At 41.9% G+C, this 15,791-nt stretch overlaps 1 protein-coding gene across 2 annotated transcripts in view; it reads left to right on the forward strand.

The window, feature by feature from the left end:
• The window catches only part of LOC110529717 (snRNA-activating protein complex subunit 1), a 31,285-nt gene extending 16,490 nt beyond the window's left edge, over positions 1-14,795 (forward strand). For both annotated transcript variants that reach the window (XM_036985195.2, XM_036985197.2), the window contains 3 exons: positions 403-544; positions 13,285-13,344; positions 14,548-14,795. In XM_036985195.2, the coding sequence (XP_036841090.1) occupies positions 403-544; positions 13,285-13,344; positions 14,548-14,585 (240 nt within the window). In that variant the 3' untranslated portion in view covers positions 14,586-14,795. The remainder of the gene's footprint in view (positions 1-402; positions 545-13,284; positions 13,345-14,547) is intronic.
• The last annotated feature ends 996 nt before the right edge of the window (positions 14,796-15,791 follow it).

The raw sequence follows: 15,791 nt of genomic DNA on the forward strand, positions 1-15,791 counted from the left end.
GGCATTTCTATTGTTTATCCCCATAATGCACCACACATTGAATGTCGTTGATCACTGCTGGAGAACCAACTTAAATATATCTGATCAAACGTGCCCCATGCCAACTTTCCCACAACAGAGGTGAAGCAATGGGAAAGGTGTATTGGGCGGTTGGCTAATTAGCCTTTGTTCATGAATTTAGTGATTGGCATGGCAATACTTACAAAACTGTATCTTTTGCTAATGGAGTTAAGGACAAGGAAAATGTTGCCCTACATGTGGTATATTGTTTTGCTTGTCTGCATCATATGCATCTGGTTTATCAATTCTTAATTCATTGCATTACTGGCTAGTGGATATACTCAGTGTCCTATTCAATGGAATACTTTTGAACTGATTGATCATTTTTATGTTTATCCACAGGCCTCGAAGTCACGGCGGCATCGCCAGGTGGAGATGGACACATCCATTTCTGGAACAGGCTACATTAAAGAGGCTCCCAAATATCACAAAAGTAGGGCGCCATCACTCAAGGCCCGAACCAACAAGAACCTCTGTGGGGAAGGTCAGTCAGTATACCTCTTGTTTGATGAGAACTTTTTGGGGTGAGATGTTTTGGAGGAGTTTCTCCAAAGTCAACAGTGATGTGGATACACTTTTATAGCTAGCCACAAAGCAAGAGAACACCTTCAGGCCTGTCAGACTGAGGTTCTGTTCCGGCTGCACCACTAACAGGCAGCTAGACAAGTGGTCACACCAGGATGGATTCCGCTTAGTCTATTTTAATTCCACTTGCATGAATTACTCTTAAGGGCATGTTCAGACTCCTAGGCATCTGAACCATGGGGTTAACTTGGCATCTGCCACACCACTTATTTAACTAGGCAAGTCGGTTAAGAACAAATTCTTATTTACAATGACGGACGACGCTGGGCCTACTGAGCGCCGACCTATGGGATTCCCAATCACGGCCCGTTGTGATACAGCTTGGAATCAAACCAGGGTCTGTAGTGACGCCTCTAGCACTGATATGCAGTGCCTTAGACTGCGGCGCCACTCGGGAGCCTCAAATCATTGCACCGTGATTAATTATTTTGTCTCTTGGGTGGCTTGGGTCTAAAAATGATTTGAGCCTTGTGGAGGTCCCTGACCATAAAGATCTCACACATGCCTTTCTGTTTGACTCCAAGTACCTTGCTTGCTGTGGTGATAATCCTTCTCAGCATATATCTGGCATTGCCAAACCAACAAATAATACAAAAAGTTAAGATACTCTCAATGAAAGATTTCTAAAACCGAGTTTGTGTAGTACAGTGACTGTCTTTGTAGATCAGGTCTGTACATTTACTCCACTGAAGCTTATTGTCCAAGAGGACACCCAGATATTTGTTTTCTTCTACGATCTCTGTTCTGACCACTGATAGATGTTGCAGAGGTAGGTGTTGTACACTCCCTGAAGTCTATGCACATCACTTTGGTATTGAGGACCAAGTGTGATTTGTCACACCACTTTACAAAGGTCATTTAGGACCGGGCCATGGTGTTCCTCGTCGTCATGCAACAGGCTTATCAAGGCAGTGTCATCAGCGAACTTAACGAGGTGTCGGTCAGGATGGGAACTAGTACAACTATTAGTGTACAGGAGTGTGGACAAAACACGTCCCTGAGGAGAGCCTATGTTGGTGGTGTGTTTGTCTGAAATGTGGGGACCTACTTTGACCCGCTGTGGCTCATGAAGTCCAACAGCCACAAAACCAGACCCCCATCAAAGGAGAAGTCCCTTAGGAGTCTCTGTGCCAGAATGTAAGGCTGGATTGTGTGTAAGGCTGAAGAAAAGCCAACCGAACCCTGACATGGGATTTGGCACCTTCTAGATGTCTATAGACCATGTTGAGAGTAAGAATTGATCATCAACTCCTCTGCTGGGCAAAATCTTGAGGAGAAAACATTAGCAATGTACTAGCCCTCATGTCTCCCAAAGTCAGCATTGTTTTTTTCCCTTGCCTATGTGGGTCACACTAGCCATGGATTTAATCTGTTGAGTTTCCTGAGGAGTGGGTCCTCTCCACCCTTTGTTTATATGCCTCCTTGTCCACCAGTATCTGTCATTTGAGCTCACATTGTACATCTCTTCAAGCCTATCAATTACCCTCAGTATAAACTGCCTTCCTATTAAGTAGTGATTTTTGATGTTTTTGATACCAAAGGCTTATTGCGGGGACTCAAACTAGTCACCTTTCGGTGAAATTCGGCGTTTTAAGGCCAAAAAATGTGACCTACGTGATTAGTGTAGATCCGATGAGAAGTTTTTGGCGGGCTATGGATGACTGCTGGCTGTATGCGAACGAGTGATTCGCGTTTGGAGCAATACTGGCGGTATCCAAGGCTCAGCCAATCGTTCACATAACAGAATGCAGCACGTGACTGAAGAGACAGCCAATGTGCTAGTTACAGCATCAGCGCGCGCTCTGCAAAGAGCAGGAGAGTGGAAAGGCAGTTTGCCAGTTAATTTACAGCAGCGTGTCCCCTGAATGACAATGAAAGGGTAGCTGAGAAGCCTGACCACGGAGACGGGGGTGAGAAGGTGATGAAGTATACTCCCTGAGCTGTAACCGAAAAACAACTGGCATTTGGAAAGTTTGAGCTGAGGGAGAAAGTGTGATGGAACAATTATTGTTAGCATTAAATATCTTGCACGCATTCTCCCTTGGCTAGCCAGAAAAATGTTGAGCAAAATCAGCCAACTAAACTGATCAAATAATTGAGTTTATGGTGTGTAAAATGAGCTGGCTAATAAAATCAGACAGCCAATGTTAGCTAGCTAATGTTACAACATCAGATAAGCAAACGTTAATAACCTAACCAATTCACTATGGTATTAACTGGGCGGCAGGGTAGCCTAGTGGTTAGGTTGCAAGTTCAAATCCCCGAGCTGACAAGGTACAAATCTGTCGTTCTGCCCCTGAACAGGCAGTTAACCCACTGTTCCTAGGCCGTCATTGAAAATAAGAATTTGTTCTTAACTGACTTGCCTAGTTAAATAAAGGTAAGATAAAATAAATAAAAACGTTGCTGTTCCTCAAGTTATAACTCATTAGTTTGGACACTGGCAATCTGTGTGAAATGTTAATAACAAGCTAGTGAACTAACAGTACTATTTTTCCCTCTACCTTATGTGGTTAATTTTCAGAAGTAATTACAATATACCAATTAGACACTGGAATGGTAGATGTGCAGAAGATTAATGTGCAAGTAGAGATACTGGGGTGCAAAGGAGCAAGATTTATAAATAAATAAATACAGTATGGGGATGAGGTAGTTGGATGGGCTGTTTACAGATGGGCTATGTGCAGTGATATGTGAGCAGCTCTGACAGCTGGTGCTTAAAGCTAGTGGGGGGATATGGGTCTCCAGCTTACAGCGTACAGTTCGTAGTGGTGGGTAATATGGGGCGTTGTTGAGAAAACGGATGGCACTGTGATAGACTGCATCCAATTTTTTGAGTAGAGTGTTGGAGGCGGTGCTTGTTAAACAAGTGGAGCTGGGCCTGGCTTAAACTGGATGCCACTATAGAGGTTAAAGGAACCACACACGCTTTCCCACTTTTTCAATTCAGTGGATTAAAAGGGTGGTGTACGCTCTGCCTGAAAGGTCAATTATGCCAACAAAGTTTATCATGCTCTGCTGGCACATTGTGTAACAGATGTCCACACTCAAAGTATACAATGTAATAATATGCAGTGTAGCCCAAAGATATTGCTTTTGTTGAAATTGACAGTAAGACGTGTGAGGGGGGATTATTGCATTTTACTTGGTGAACGTAATTTTTGCACAAATTTAGCCTTGTGCACTTGATCGATAGATCACTATAATAGAGCAAAAATAAAATGCCTGTTTCATATTTCTACTAAAGATATTTTTTTCCCCAAGTGCAATATTTAGGTGTGTGTGTGTGGTCAAAAGTGTTCTATTATAAAGGGTGTCATGGCTAAATGCAATATTAGGGTATTGTTTTTTTTTTCTCAAGACTTGAGTGTCATTTGCAGTAAAGTCTAGGCAACAAATAACATTGGATTGCTTTCTTTACATTTTTTAGCTGTGAGCTAGGTTCACATTAACCACTTTCTTTTACAGAGACTGATCATGTTGATAATTTTATTTGTTTAATTAGTTAACCTGCATTTCCTCCTAGCAGGGATTTGTTTTGCATGTTTCAGTGAAGAAAAAAGGTGTCACCTTTTTTTGGGCCCTCAACAGTTTGCATCCCTGTTATTGTTAGGGAAGATTTTACAGGTTTTAGTAGGCACAACTGACTCAACACAGAATTTTACATCTGACTTCATTGAGATCAGAGCTGCTGTTCTCGTACCTCCCACAGAGTACAGTCAAAACATCCTTGGAGACGAGTGATACTATTGTTCCATACCTGGACAGTTTCTCCAGTAGGTTGGCAAGAGGTAGACAACATTGTGGTCCAATGTCCCCAGGGGAGGTCTGGTAGTGGCAGAGAAAGCACTTGGTATTGTCCGATAGCACAAATCAAGAGTTATTTTTCCCATTGTGACATTTCACATATTGGTGGTACATGCAAAGTACAGTTTTTAAAATCCCCTAAAATAAATGTTGGCGCGTTGGCTGAGATGGATTCCAGTTTCTGTGACTGGTTATTGATCAGCAAGGTGGCGGGTAAGGGAAGATTGTTTAACTCTTTCTGATTCCCCCACGTTTGCATTTGGGTTTGTAATCCACTCGCAGACAATCAGGGATTAGATGGGCCATTGGAATATCCATCGTGTTTGAATTGCATTGTAGTAGGAACTCTCTGCTGTATTGGATCCGCTGCCAGCGGCACTTTCATAATTTAGTCCGTTATTGTACATACCTGCTACAATAAACAAGATCAGTCCAGCACACCATCACTGTAAAGCTGTTGTTGAGAGATTGTTTACAAAGTGTACGAATTAAAAACCTAAAACGCCACACCCACTGTGGGATGGAACAGAGCCGTGCCCCCCTGTCACTCTACAAGGTGGTTGAAAGTGTTACACAGGTGCTGGCCCATGTTGACTCCAATGCTTTCAACTGTTGTCAAGTTGGCTGGATGTCCTTTGGGTGGTGGACCATTCTTGATACACACAGGAAACTGTTGAGTGTGAAAAACCCAGGAGCATTGCAGTTGTTGACACACTCAAACAGGTGTGCCTGGCACCTACTACCATACCCTGTTCAAATGCACTTTTATTTTGCCCAATCACCCTCTGAATTTGCACACAAACACAATCCATGTCTCAATTGTCTTGTTTCATACGCTTAATCTACACTGATTTGAAGTGGATATAACAAGTGACAGCTTGCACCTGTTCAGTCTGTCATGAAAACAGCAGGTGTTCCTAATGTTTTGTAGACTATGCATATGGCCAATATAAGGGCTGTTATTGCATGACGCAGAGTGCTTGGATACAGCCATTAGCCGTGGTATATTATCCATAAACCCCAGTGGTGCCTTTTTGCTATTAACTGCTTACCACCATAAATAGAACAATTAGAACAAGTCACACCCCTTTCTGATATACCGTGACCCAAACTACCCGGTTTGATATTATGAATATACAGTACCTGTCAAAAGTTTGGACACCTGTTTTCTTAATCAAATTTTATTGCTCACATGGTTAGCAGATGTTATTGCGAGTGTAGCTAAATGCTTGTTCTTCTAGTTCTGACAGTGCAGCGATATCTAACAATTCCACAAATACCTAATATGCACAAATCTAAAGGGATGGAATATAAATATATGGAGGAGCAATGTCAGAGTGGCTTAGGCTAAGCTGCAATAGTATAGAATACAGCATATACATATGAAATGAGTAATGCAAGATATGTAAACATTATTAAAGTGGCTAATGATTAAGTCTATGTAGGCAGCAGCCTCTGCTAGTGATGTCTAACAGTTTGATGGCCTTGAGATAGAAGCTGTTATTCAGTCTCTTTGTCCCAGCTTTGATGCACCTGTACTGACCTCGCCTTCTGGATGGTAGTGGGGTGAACAGGCAGTGGCTCTGGTGGTTGTCCTTGATGATGTTTTTGGCCTTCCTGTGACATCGGGTGCTGTAGGTGTAGGTAGTTTGCCCCCTGCACTCCTCAAAGTGAGCAAAGAACGTGTTTGCCTTGTCTGGCAGCAAGACTGTGGTGTCTGGGACGTGGCTGGCTGTCCTTTTGTAGTCCGTGATTGTCTGTAGACCCTGCCACATGAGTGTCATGTCTGAGCCGTTGAATTGCTACTCCTTTGTCTCGATATTGACGTTTTGCCTATTTGATTGCCTTGCGGAGGGAATGACTACACTGTTTGAATTCAGCCATATTTCCCATCACCTTGCCATGGTTAAATGCAGTGGTTCGTGCTTTCATTTTTGTGCGAATGCTGCCATCTATCCATGTTTTCTGGTTAGGGTAGGTTATAATAGTCACTGTGGGTACCACATCTCCTATACACTTCTTGATAAACTCAGTGACCGTCTCGGTGTTACACGTCCATATTATTCTCAGACGCTACCCAGAACATATCCCAGTCCGCATGATCAAAACAATCTTGAAGGGTGGATTCTGATTTGTCAGACCAGCGTTGAATAATATTTTTCACGGGTACTTCCTGTTTTGAGTTTCTGCCTATAGGAAGGGAGGGGCAAATTTGCCAGAAGGAGGGTGGGGGAGGGTCTTATATGCATCCCGGAAGTTAGAGTAACTATGGTCCAGTTTTTTCCCAGCGTGAGTGTTGGTAGAATTTAGGGTGCCTTTTCCTAAAATTTGCTTAAAATCTCCAGCTACAATAAATGCTGTATCTATGTATATAGTTTGCATAACGTCCAGTGAAATTCCTTGAGGGCCGTCGTTGTATCGGCTTAAGGGGAAATGGTCACAGCCGTGTATAACTGAAGATAATTCTCTTGGGAGGTAATACAGGAATTCTAGGTCAAGTGAACAAAGACTTGAGTTTCCTGTATGTTATTACAATTACACCATGAAACATACACCCCCGCCCTTCTTCACAGAGATGTTTATTCCTGTCAGGGCGATGCACTGAGAATCCAGATGGCTGGACCGACTCCCACAGTATATTGTAGTGGAAATTTCCTGTATTACCAAATCACAAGAGCGCAAACCACACATAAGACAGTTATCATAAAGTCCATCTTTAATTATGTGAGCTCCATCACAACCCTGTGACTCTCAGATCAATTCAGTGTCTATAAATGAATTCTGAGTGCTTACACATTGCAACTGAGATCCTTTATAGCAAAAACGCATATAGCCAGACAGCATTGGCTATAAATTATCGTTCAGTTTTGGTCTCCTAAACTATGTTCTTATCTCGCTCTTGGTACCATTCCAGACCAACACCATTACCTCACCCAATGGCATATATCAAATACACCCCCTCCTGGAGAAGATCACAGAGAGCCAGTGACTGGCACACAGACATTGTGGAGCCAAGAGATAATTTGTTCCCGCTCAATCATCCCTTCACGTGGTTCAAAAGATACGTTTACACATGACACATTCACAGATAAGACTAACCAGACCTCTCCCCTCTCTGGGCCCAAGTAACTTTCCCACATAAGCATGCTATAAAATGAGTAAAACATCTTATTTATAAATGTTACCTAAAGAATTCTGATTCTGCCACGACAATATCCCAAGAGCCATGTTTCCGTGAAACAGAGTGTACAATCCTTGTCTCTCTGGAAAGCAACCCTTGTTCTGATCTCGTAAACTTTATCTAGGGACTGGACGTTAGCGAGTAATATACTCTGAAGCGGCTGGTGACGTGTGCCTCCTAAGTCTGACTAGGAGACCGCCTCCGGCTTCCTCTTCTCCGGCGGTGTTGTTTTAGGTCGGCCTCGAATCAGTTCAAAGCCCTGGGTGGCGCAAACGAAGGATCCGCTTCAGGGAAGTCATATTATTGGTCGTAGTGCTGGTAAGTTGACGCTGCTCTGATATCCAATAGTTCTTCATGGCTGTATGTAACACAAGATTTTCTGGGCTAACAATGTAAGAAATAATACATTAAAAAATGGTGCAAGGTTTCCCAAGGACGAGAAGCGAAGCAGTTGGTGCCATTTTCCTTGTAGTGTTGTAGAATAATAGTGAATACAACAAAACTATGATTTTTTAAAAATGTATTTAACCTTTTTTATTTAAGTAGGCAAGTCAGTTAATTAAAAACAAATTCTTATTTACAGTGACAGCCTAGTGGGTTAACTACCTTGTCAGCTTGGGGATTCGATCTAGCAACCTTTTGGGTTACTGGCCCAACGCTCTAACCACTAGGCACCTGCTGCCCGAAATAACACGTATGGAATCATGTAGTAACCAATTCTTTTTTTTTAAACAAATCAAAATATATTTGACATTCTTCAAAGTAGCCACCCTTTGCCTTGACAGCTTTGCACACTCTTGGCATTCTCTAAACCAGCTTCATGAGTAATGCTTTAACAACAATATTGAAGGAGCTCCCACACATGCTGAGCACTTGTTGGCTGCTTTTCATTGACTCTGTTTGGGATGAGATGGGCCGCAATCTCAATTGGGTTGAGGTCGGGTGATTGTGGAGGCCAGGTCATCTGATGCAGCATTCCATCACTCTCCTTTATGGTCAAATAGCCCTTACACAGCTTGGAGATGTGTTTTGGGTCATTGTCCTGTGGAAAAACAAATGATTGTCCCACTAAGTGTAAACCAGATGGAATGGCGTATCCCTGCAGAATGCCGTGTTAGCCATGCTGGTTAAGTGTGCCTTGAATTCTAAATAAATCACTGTTAGAAGGAATTAAATTCCTATATGTTTATTACCCAATTCAATTAATACACTCAGCCCATTTCTAAGGATTGTAAGATACTTATTTGCATAAAATGGGCAAGACCAGTCTCAAAATCAAGCAATAGCGTTTATTCTCGAGAGTACTGAACATGATACAATTTACAACAGGTTATAAACTGAAAATGGCGTCAAGTTTTAAACTGTCCCGTCCCTCCTCCACTCCGATACAATGGCAGTATAGTTCACAAGCCTTCCTACATTGTCCCACACCGGTTTAGGTAATTTACGACCAAGCCAAGGTCTCCCTGTGTAGATAAGCATTCTAGTCAGTCTGACGATAAGTTCATTTGTTTCTACCAAGGAACAGACGGTCTTTGTTCTAATTCTTGATTATAATTACACACATTATATTCAGTACTAGGATTAAAATAAAATCTATAATCTATCTATATCTATACAGTATTCTGATTTAGTCAGTCCTGATTGAAATGTATACATAATTTAGTCATTATTTATAAAAATCCCTTAACAATCACCAACCGTGTCACCAGAAAAGCACCCCCACACCATCGCACTTCCTCCTCCATGCTTCACCATGGGAACTACACATGTGGAGATCATCCGTTCACCTACTCTGCATCTCAAAGATACAGCGGTTGGAATCACAAATCTCCAATTTGGACTCATCAGACCAAAGGACAGATTTCCACCGGTCTAATGTCCATTGCGCGTGTTTCTTGGGTCAAGCAAGTCTCTTTGTCGTTTTCTTTCCAGCAATTCATCAATGAAGGCCTGGTTTATGCAGTCTCCTGAACAGTTGATGTCTTACTTGAACTCAGTGAAGCATTTATTTGGGCTGCAATCTGAGGTACACTAAACTCTAATGAACTTATCCTCTGCAGCAGAGAACTCTGGGTCTTCCTTTACTGTGGCTGTCCTCATGAGAGCCAATTTCATCACAGCGCTTGATGGTTTTTGCGACTGCACATAAATAAATATTCAGAGTTCTTAATGTTTTGCATTGACTGTCCATGTCTTATAGTTATGATGGACTGTCATTTCTCTTTGCTTATTTGAGCTGTTCTTGTCATAATATGGACTTGGTCTTTTACTAAATAGGGCTATCTTCTGTATACCACCCCTACCTTGTCAAAACACAACTGATTGGCTCAAACGGATTAAGAAGGAAAGAAATTCCACAAATTAACTTTCAACAAGGCACACCTGTTAATTGAAATGCATTCCAGGTGACTACCTCATGAAGCTGGCTGAGAGAATGCCAAGATTGTGCAAAGCTGTCAAGGCAAAGGGTGGCTACTTTGAAGAATCTAAAATGTGTCATGACACCTGCAATGACAACAAGCTCAGTACGATGATGCTGTGACACACCGCCCCAGACCATGCCGGACCCTCCACCTCCAAATCAATCCTGCTCCAGAGTACAGGCCTCGGTGTAATGCTCATTCCTTCAGCGATAAACGTGAATCCGACCATCACCAGTCCTGTCTGGTCCAGCGACGGTGGGTTTATGCCCATAGGCGACGGGGATGTCTGGTGAGGACCTACCTTACAACAGGCCTACAAGCCCTCAGTCCCGCCTCTCACAGCCTATTGCGGACAGTCTGAGCACTGATGGATGGATTGTGCGTTCCTGGTGTAACTCGGTTCAGTTATTGTTGCCATCCTGTACCTGTCCCGCAGGTGTGATGTTTGGGTGTACCGATCCTATGCAGGTGTCGTTACACGTGGTCTGCCACTTCGAGGATAATCAGCTGAACGTCCTCTCTCCCTGTAGCGCTGTATTAGGCGTCTCACAGTACGGACATTGCAATTTATTGCCCTGGCCACATCTGCAGTCTCCTTGCATCATGCCTCCTTGCAGCATGCCTAAGGCACGTTCACGCAGATGAGCAGGGACCCTGGGCATCTTTCTTTTGGTGTTTTTCAGAGTCAGTTGAAAGGCTTCTTTAGTGTCCTAAGTTTTCATAACTGTGACCTTAATTGCCTACTGTCTGTAAGCTGTTGGTGTCTTAACGACCTTTCCACAGGTGCATGTTCATTAATTGTTTATGGTTCATTGAACAAGCATGGGAAACAGTGTTTCAACCCTTTACAATGAAGATCTGTGAAGTTATTTGGATTTTTTACGAATTATCTTTGAAAGACAGGGTCCTGAAAAAGGGACGTTTTCTTTTTTTTGCTGAGTTTAGTATGAAATTGATTCGGGAGAATGTTTTGTACCTGTTTGAATAGAAAGTGTTCTCTTTTTTTAGGGTTATGAGCTCGCCATGCGTCAATGAGGTTGTGATCAGATAGTATATGTTGGAGAGCCTTGGTTGCCTGTGGATTGTTGGTCTTATTAGATTAGTCCAGATTGGCATTCATGTCTGTCCCAATAACCAGTTGGTGTTCAGTTAATTCCAACAAATATGCTGTTGAGAGGATCATATCAATTGGAGCATACACATTAATAAAGGCATTTTTTTTTTATTTCCGTTATGGATCCATTTTAGGAAAGTGATTATGCTTTCTTTGCCTTTACCAAGGATAGGGAATTTGAGTATGTATTATTGCGATTCCACGATTAGTTTTGTTTGTACAAGTGGTTCTCTATTCGGTCTCTTTGGCGCAGGTGTGTTTCTTGGAGCATTGCTATATCAATATGGTTTCTTGCGAGGAATGTCAAGACTGCTTGAACATTGATAGGAATATTAAGTCCTTTGAAATTCCAGGTGGGAATAGCTAGTGTTGCCATTGTTTTTCTGAAATGTAAGTAGTAGCAGCAGTAGCTTCTTTTTGTGGGCCATGCTTTTTATTTTACATCAACACTAAAGATGCTAAACAAAATAAGTAAACAATTCAGACCTTTACAAATAAGTTGGCAGACTTGATGAGTAAGGGTGGGTAATGACAAATAAAATGTAAAACATAGATATGACACATGCAAGCCTAATACTTAGCATTCAAAAAAGGTATAGCAGTAGGATCCATGTATTAATTAATTGACATGGTGTCATCACTGTTTAAATGTTCTGGAACATAGGCAATATGTTACATATTATGCAATAATTACAAGTTCAATGCTCAGCAATATTGTTCCTTGTACCCAAACATGAGGGGTGTACTCATTTGTCTTATGCTGAGGACAGCATCATAGCAATAGGCTATGCTGCATGACTGACTGTACATGGATAGCACACCTGAATGAGCCAGTCATGGGGTTTCATCTGTCGGCTTGTCCAGTTGTGTATTGGGTTTTATGTGCTTCTCAAGGAAGTCTTGACCATCTTTTGGCTGTGCAAATAGTGTTTTGTGTTCTGGAAGATTTAATGAGTTTAGCTGGGTGGATGAAGCCGCATCTCAGGCTTAGCTTTCGTAGCTGTAATCTCACTTTGTTGTAGGTCTCCCTCGGTTTTAGCAGTTTGTCACTTAGGTCTGGGTAGATGCTGATCCTCTTCCCTGTGTAGGTCAGAGCCCCGGATTACGCTGCATGGTGAACCATTCGCTGCTTGACTTCGAAGCTGTGGATCCCTACAGTGAGAGCTGTTGTGGAGTTGATCCGTGTGGTGCACAATGTTAATGAGTGGCATGGGACCCAGCTTCTCCTGCCCGAACAGAAGGAAGGAAGTTGTGTTGCCCGCTTCCACTCTAGTTTCAAGTCCTGTGACCCCGCACATTGAATTTACAAGAATGATTTTCAAGTGATTTCATTTTCTCTTTTAGGAGTTTGATTATCCCTTCCAACTTAGCTGGCGCTGTTTCTAGGTCATGGAGTCTTCTCCAGATTTTCCACTTTGGTTGAATAGGTATCTATTTTAGCAGTGAACACTGCCATTGATTTCAGTTACCGTTTTTTATTGTAAGTCGAGGGCAGAGCCAATCTCCTCACCAACAATCTCTCGTGTACTAGTGGCCTGCTATTTCTGTTGCCTGGTATTGAGAGCCGCCATGTTCCCACAGTTGAATTGTGGATGGAGAAATTCTAGCTGCTGGGGCGTAATAGACTTGGTAGTTATTTCTTGTCACACAATGCATGTCCCCACACCTTAATATGATATTTAGTAGTAAGTCAGTCAATTCATGGTAATTTGCCAAAGAAAGCCACAAAGGCCATGTGTTTGTGTATGCCAGCTGACTTTTGAGGGATAGATGAATGTGTACTGTGTTGATGCATTTGACCTGTCTGTCCTGGCTTTTAAGTCACTTGATTGATACAGATGAGGCTGGTGGGAAGAGCTATAGGAGTACGGGCTCATAGTATTGGCTATAATGGAATACATGGAGTCAAGTGGTTTCCCATATGTTTGATATGATTCCATTCCAGCCATTACGATGAGCCTGTCCTCCTATAGCGCCTCCAACCAGCATTCCTCTGATAACGTTTATTCATATTTATATCAAGCCAAATTATGCTCTTTATTTCACTGATTAACTCTGGTCATCACCAACCTTACAATAGATTTTTGTTCTGCTGTGTCCCTTTCCATTAGGAGATGAACAGAAGATCCAATATTGGCTCCTTAGTGCTGCAGAGGAGGACAAGACTGCATGTAAGAACAGGCCAATGCCACTTGACAGTGAATAGGGGATTATTTCAATGTAGACGTCCAATTAATTAATAGCACTGGTGATCTCCCAAAAAAAGAAAAAAACTGACAGAATTTTCTGGCTTAGGTGTAAAAATTGCTACGAGGGACGTGGCGTGTTTTGGAATATTTATTTCTCGCACAGAATAAAATAGGTTGACTTTTGTACTATGGGGGATAGTAGACTGACTTTTGTTGTTCGTTAGGCCTACTCATCTTGTTGGCTGACAAAGTAAATGTGGACTGTTCCAATATCTTCAATATGCACCTTGGAATTGAATAAGGATGTCTGTCATCACTAGTAGCCTGTGAGAAAGACCCGATCACTTTGATGGAGAGCCGTGAGAGGTGATTCGGAGCGCACAGCACACAGGGAGAAGGGCACAACGGCCGCTGGCCGCAAACGGCATGGATTTTATTTTAGGCATTATCAAGTGCTTGTCAAATTGTGAATGAGTAACTGATGTAGTGTGTTCAGCATGCACAAAAAAACAAAGCAGAGTTCACTTTTTTCCAATCATTCGTGTCATATCATGCAGCCTTACAATATATTAAAAATTAAAACATAAAGCCCAGTGTTTGTAGAACTAAAGTTAGATTAATACCTCTAAATTAAGCAAAAATGAATTCCTATTTCTTTGCTAACCACTCAACACAGAATATTCCATGTGCACACTCCCTCAAATCATTTGGAGAAAATATCCTTTCCATTTTATTCAGCTTTGTTCAATTGTACTATTCATTCTACAAAATAATGCAACGGAATTCCAAGCAAATCCTGTCTGCTAAATTAACTAGTGTATCCCACAGCCGTATGGCATAGCCAGATCAGGGCCGAACACATTTAAACGTAGATGTTCCAAAGGTCTGCATCAGTCAGTGGCTTGTAGGCTATGCGTGGAAGCCAGGAGATGGTAAATGTATGTTTAATTAACAGTCAATTACTGTGAGACCGACAGTTATTTGCTTGACGATCACCGGCTGACAAATACGTGAGCGCCACAGCCCTATCCCCAGCCGAGTCGTACCAAAGAAATGTTTTATATTGTTATGGTATATTCTCTCATTATTTGTGCATTTTAATGGACCCCAATGTAATGAAGGCACTCAAACCTGCTGTTTCCATTCTCCTAAATTGCTTTGACTCTCTCTTACATTTTGTTTCAGTGAAAAGACAGAAGCGAAAACACAGTTTCCGGTGGTGAAGAGAATGCGGAGGATTTGGGCTATAACTGCTGCACTTTTGGAGAGGCTAATACATTAGGAGAACACTAAATATCCACATAATGAATATATGCATCAAGTTGTCTGAGGGCTTGAGCCAGTTAATTACTGTGCATATAACAGGAAATGTAATTAATAGAGCACTTTTGTTTTTGTGTACAAATAAATGTGGCACCAAATTTGCATCATTCTATGAATTTCCAAGCATGGATCTGTAATCCTTTGTCCTTCTGACAATAGTACTGCACTGGGTATGGCCCATCCTGTGAGGTTCCCTCGTCCCCTTGTTTTTAGTCGGTCACCCTCCTGAAAAATACTTTTGAGCTTGGGTGGTGTTTTTACCCCAAGTTCCCCTACAATTGACCCATGTTACATTTAGCTCCACTTTCCCCTATCACTTACAGTGAATTGCGGCGCATTGAAGCCCTTAAGTCTATTAATGCATCTGTTACTCTAAGTAACACAATATATAAAAAAAATCCATCTGTTAGTTTAAGCTGGAGAACTGTTTTTTTTTTGCATTGGCAGCGACCCAATCCACCGCATACGCCTGTCGGCCTTCCGCATCTGCGTTGAAAGGGGGCTGAGCTACAGCAGTGTTTGTCAGACCAGGAGACATCCCGAAAATTGGTCTTCTCAAGAACTTCTCTGTAGCGTCCAAATGGTTTGGCCTACAACCCCCACAAGTGTCACGGGACTCGTCTTAAGGTAACCCGTACAAATGAATAGAAGTATGGAGGCAGTTTTGTGCCAACAAAGGGGTTAAATATGTCCAACAAATGTTTTTTTTTAGCATTATTACATCTCCAAGATATAGGACACACTTCAAAACTTGAACCCATATGATTTAATTTAGTATTTTTTCTTGTGCCATTTATCAATGCGTTTCTATGTGCTTTAGTAGTAAAGGCCAAATTAAATATTTTTGATACCTAAAGGGGTCCTAAAATTCAAAATCAAATGGCTAAATGATCCATGGTATGACCATCCACCAAAACAATTTCATATTGCTTTGTAGAACTAGCGTTAGTGCAATGACTTGAACTCTATTGGTATCTACTACCATGCTAGCAGATACCATGGACTTCCAGTCATTGAACTAATGCTATTTAACATTGACTCGCAAAACTACCTCAAAATTCAACAAATAAGATCACTCCTCCATTCTGCTCCTCCCTTGCTATAGG

The sequence above is a fragment of the Oncorhynchus mykiss genome, chromosome 8, assembly GCF_057628025.1.
Source record: "Oncorhynchus mykiss isolate SJ-2025 chromosome 8, ASM5762802v1, whole genome shotgun sequence".
Classification (NCBI taxonomy): Eukaryota; Metazoa; Chordata; class Actinopteri; order Salmoniformes; family Salmonidae; genus Oncorhynchus; species Oncorhynchus mykiss.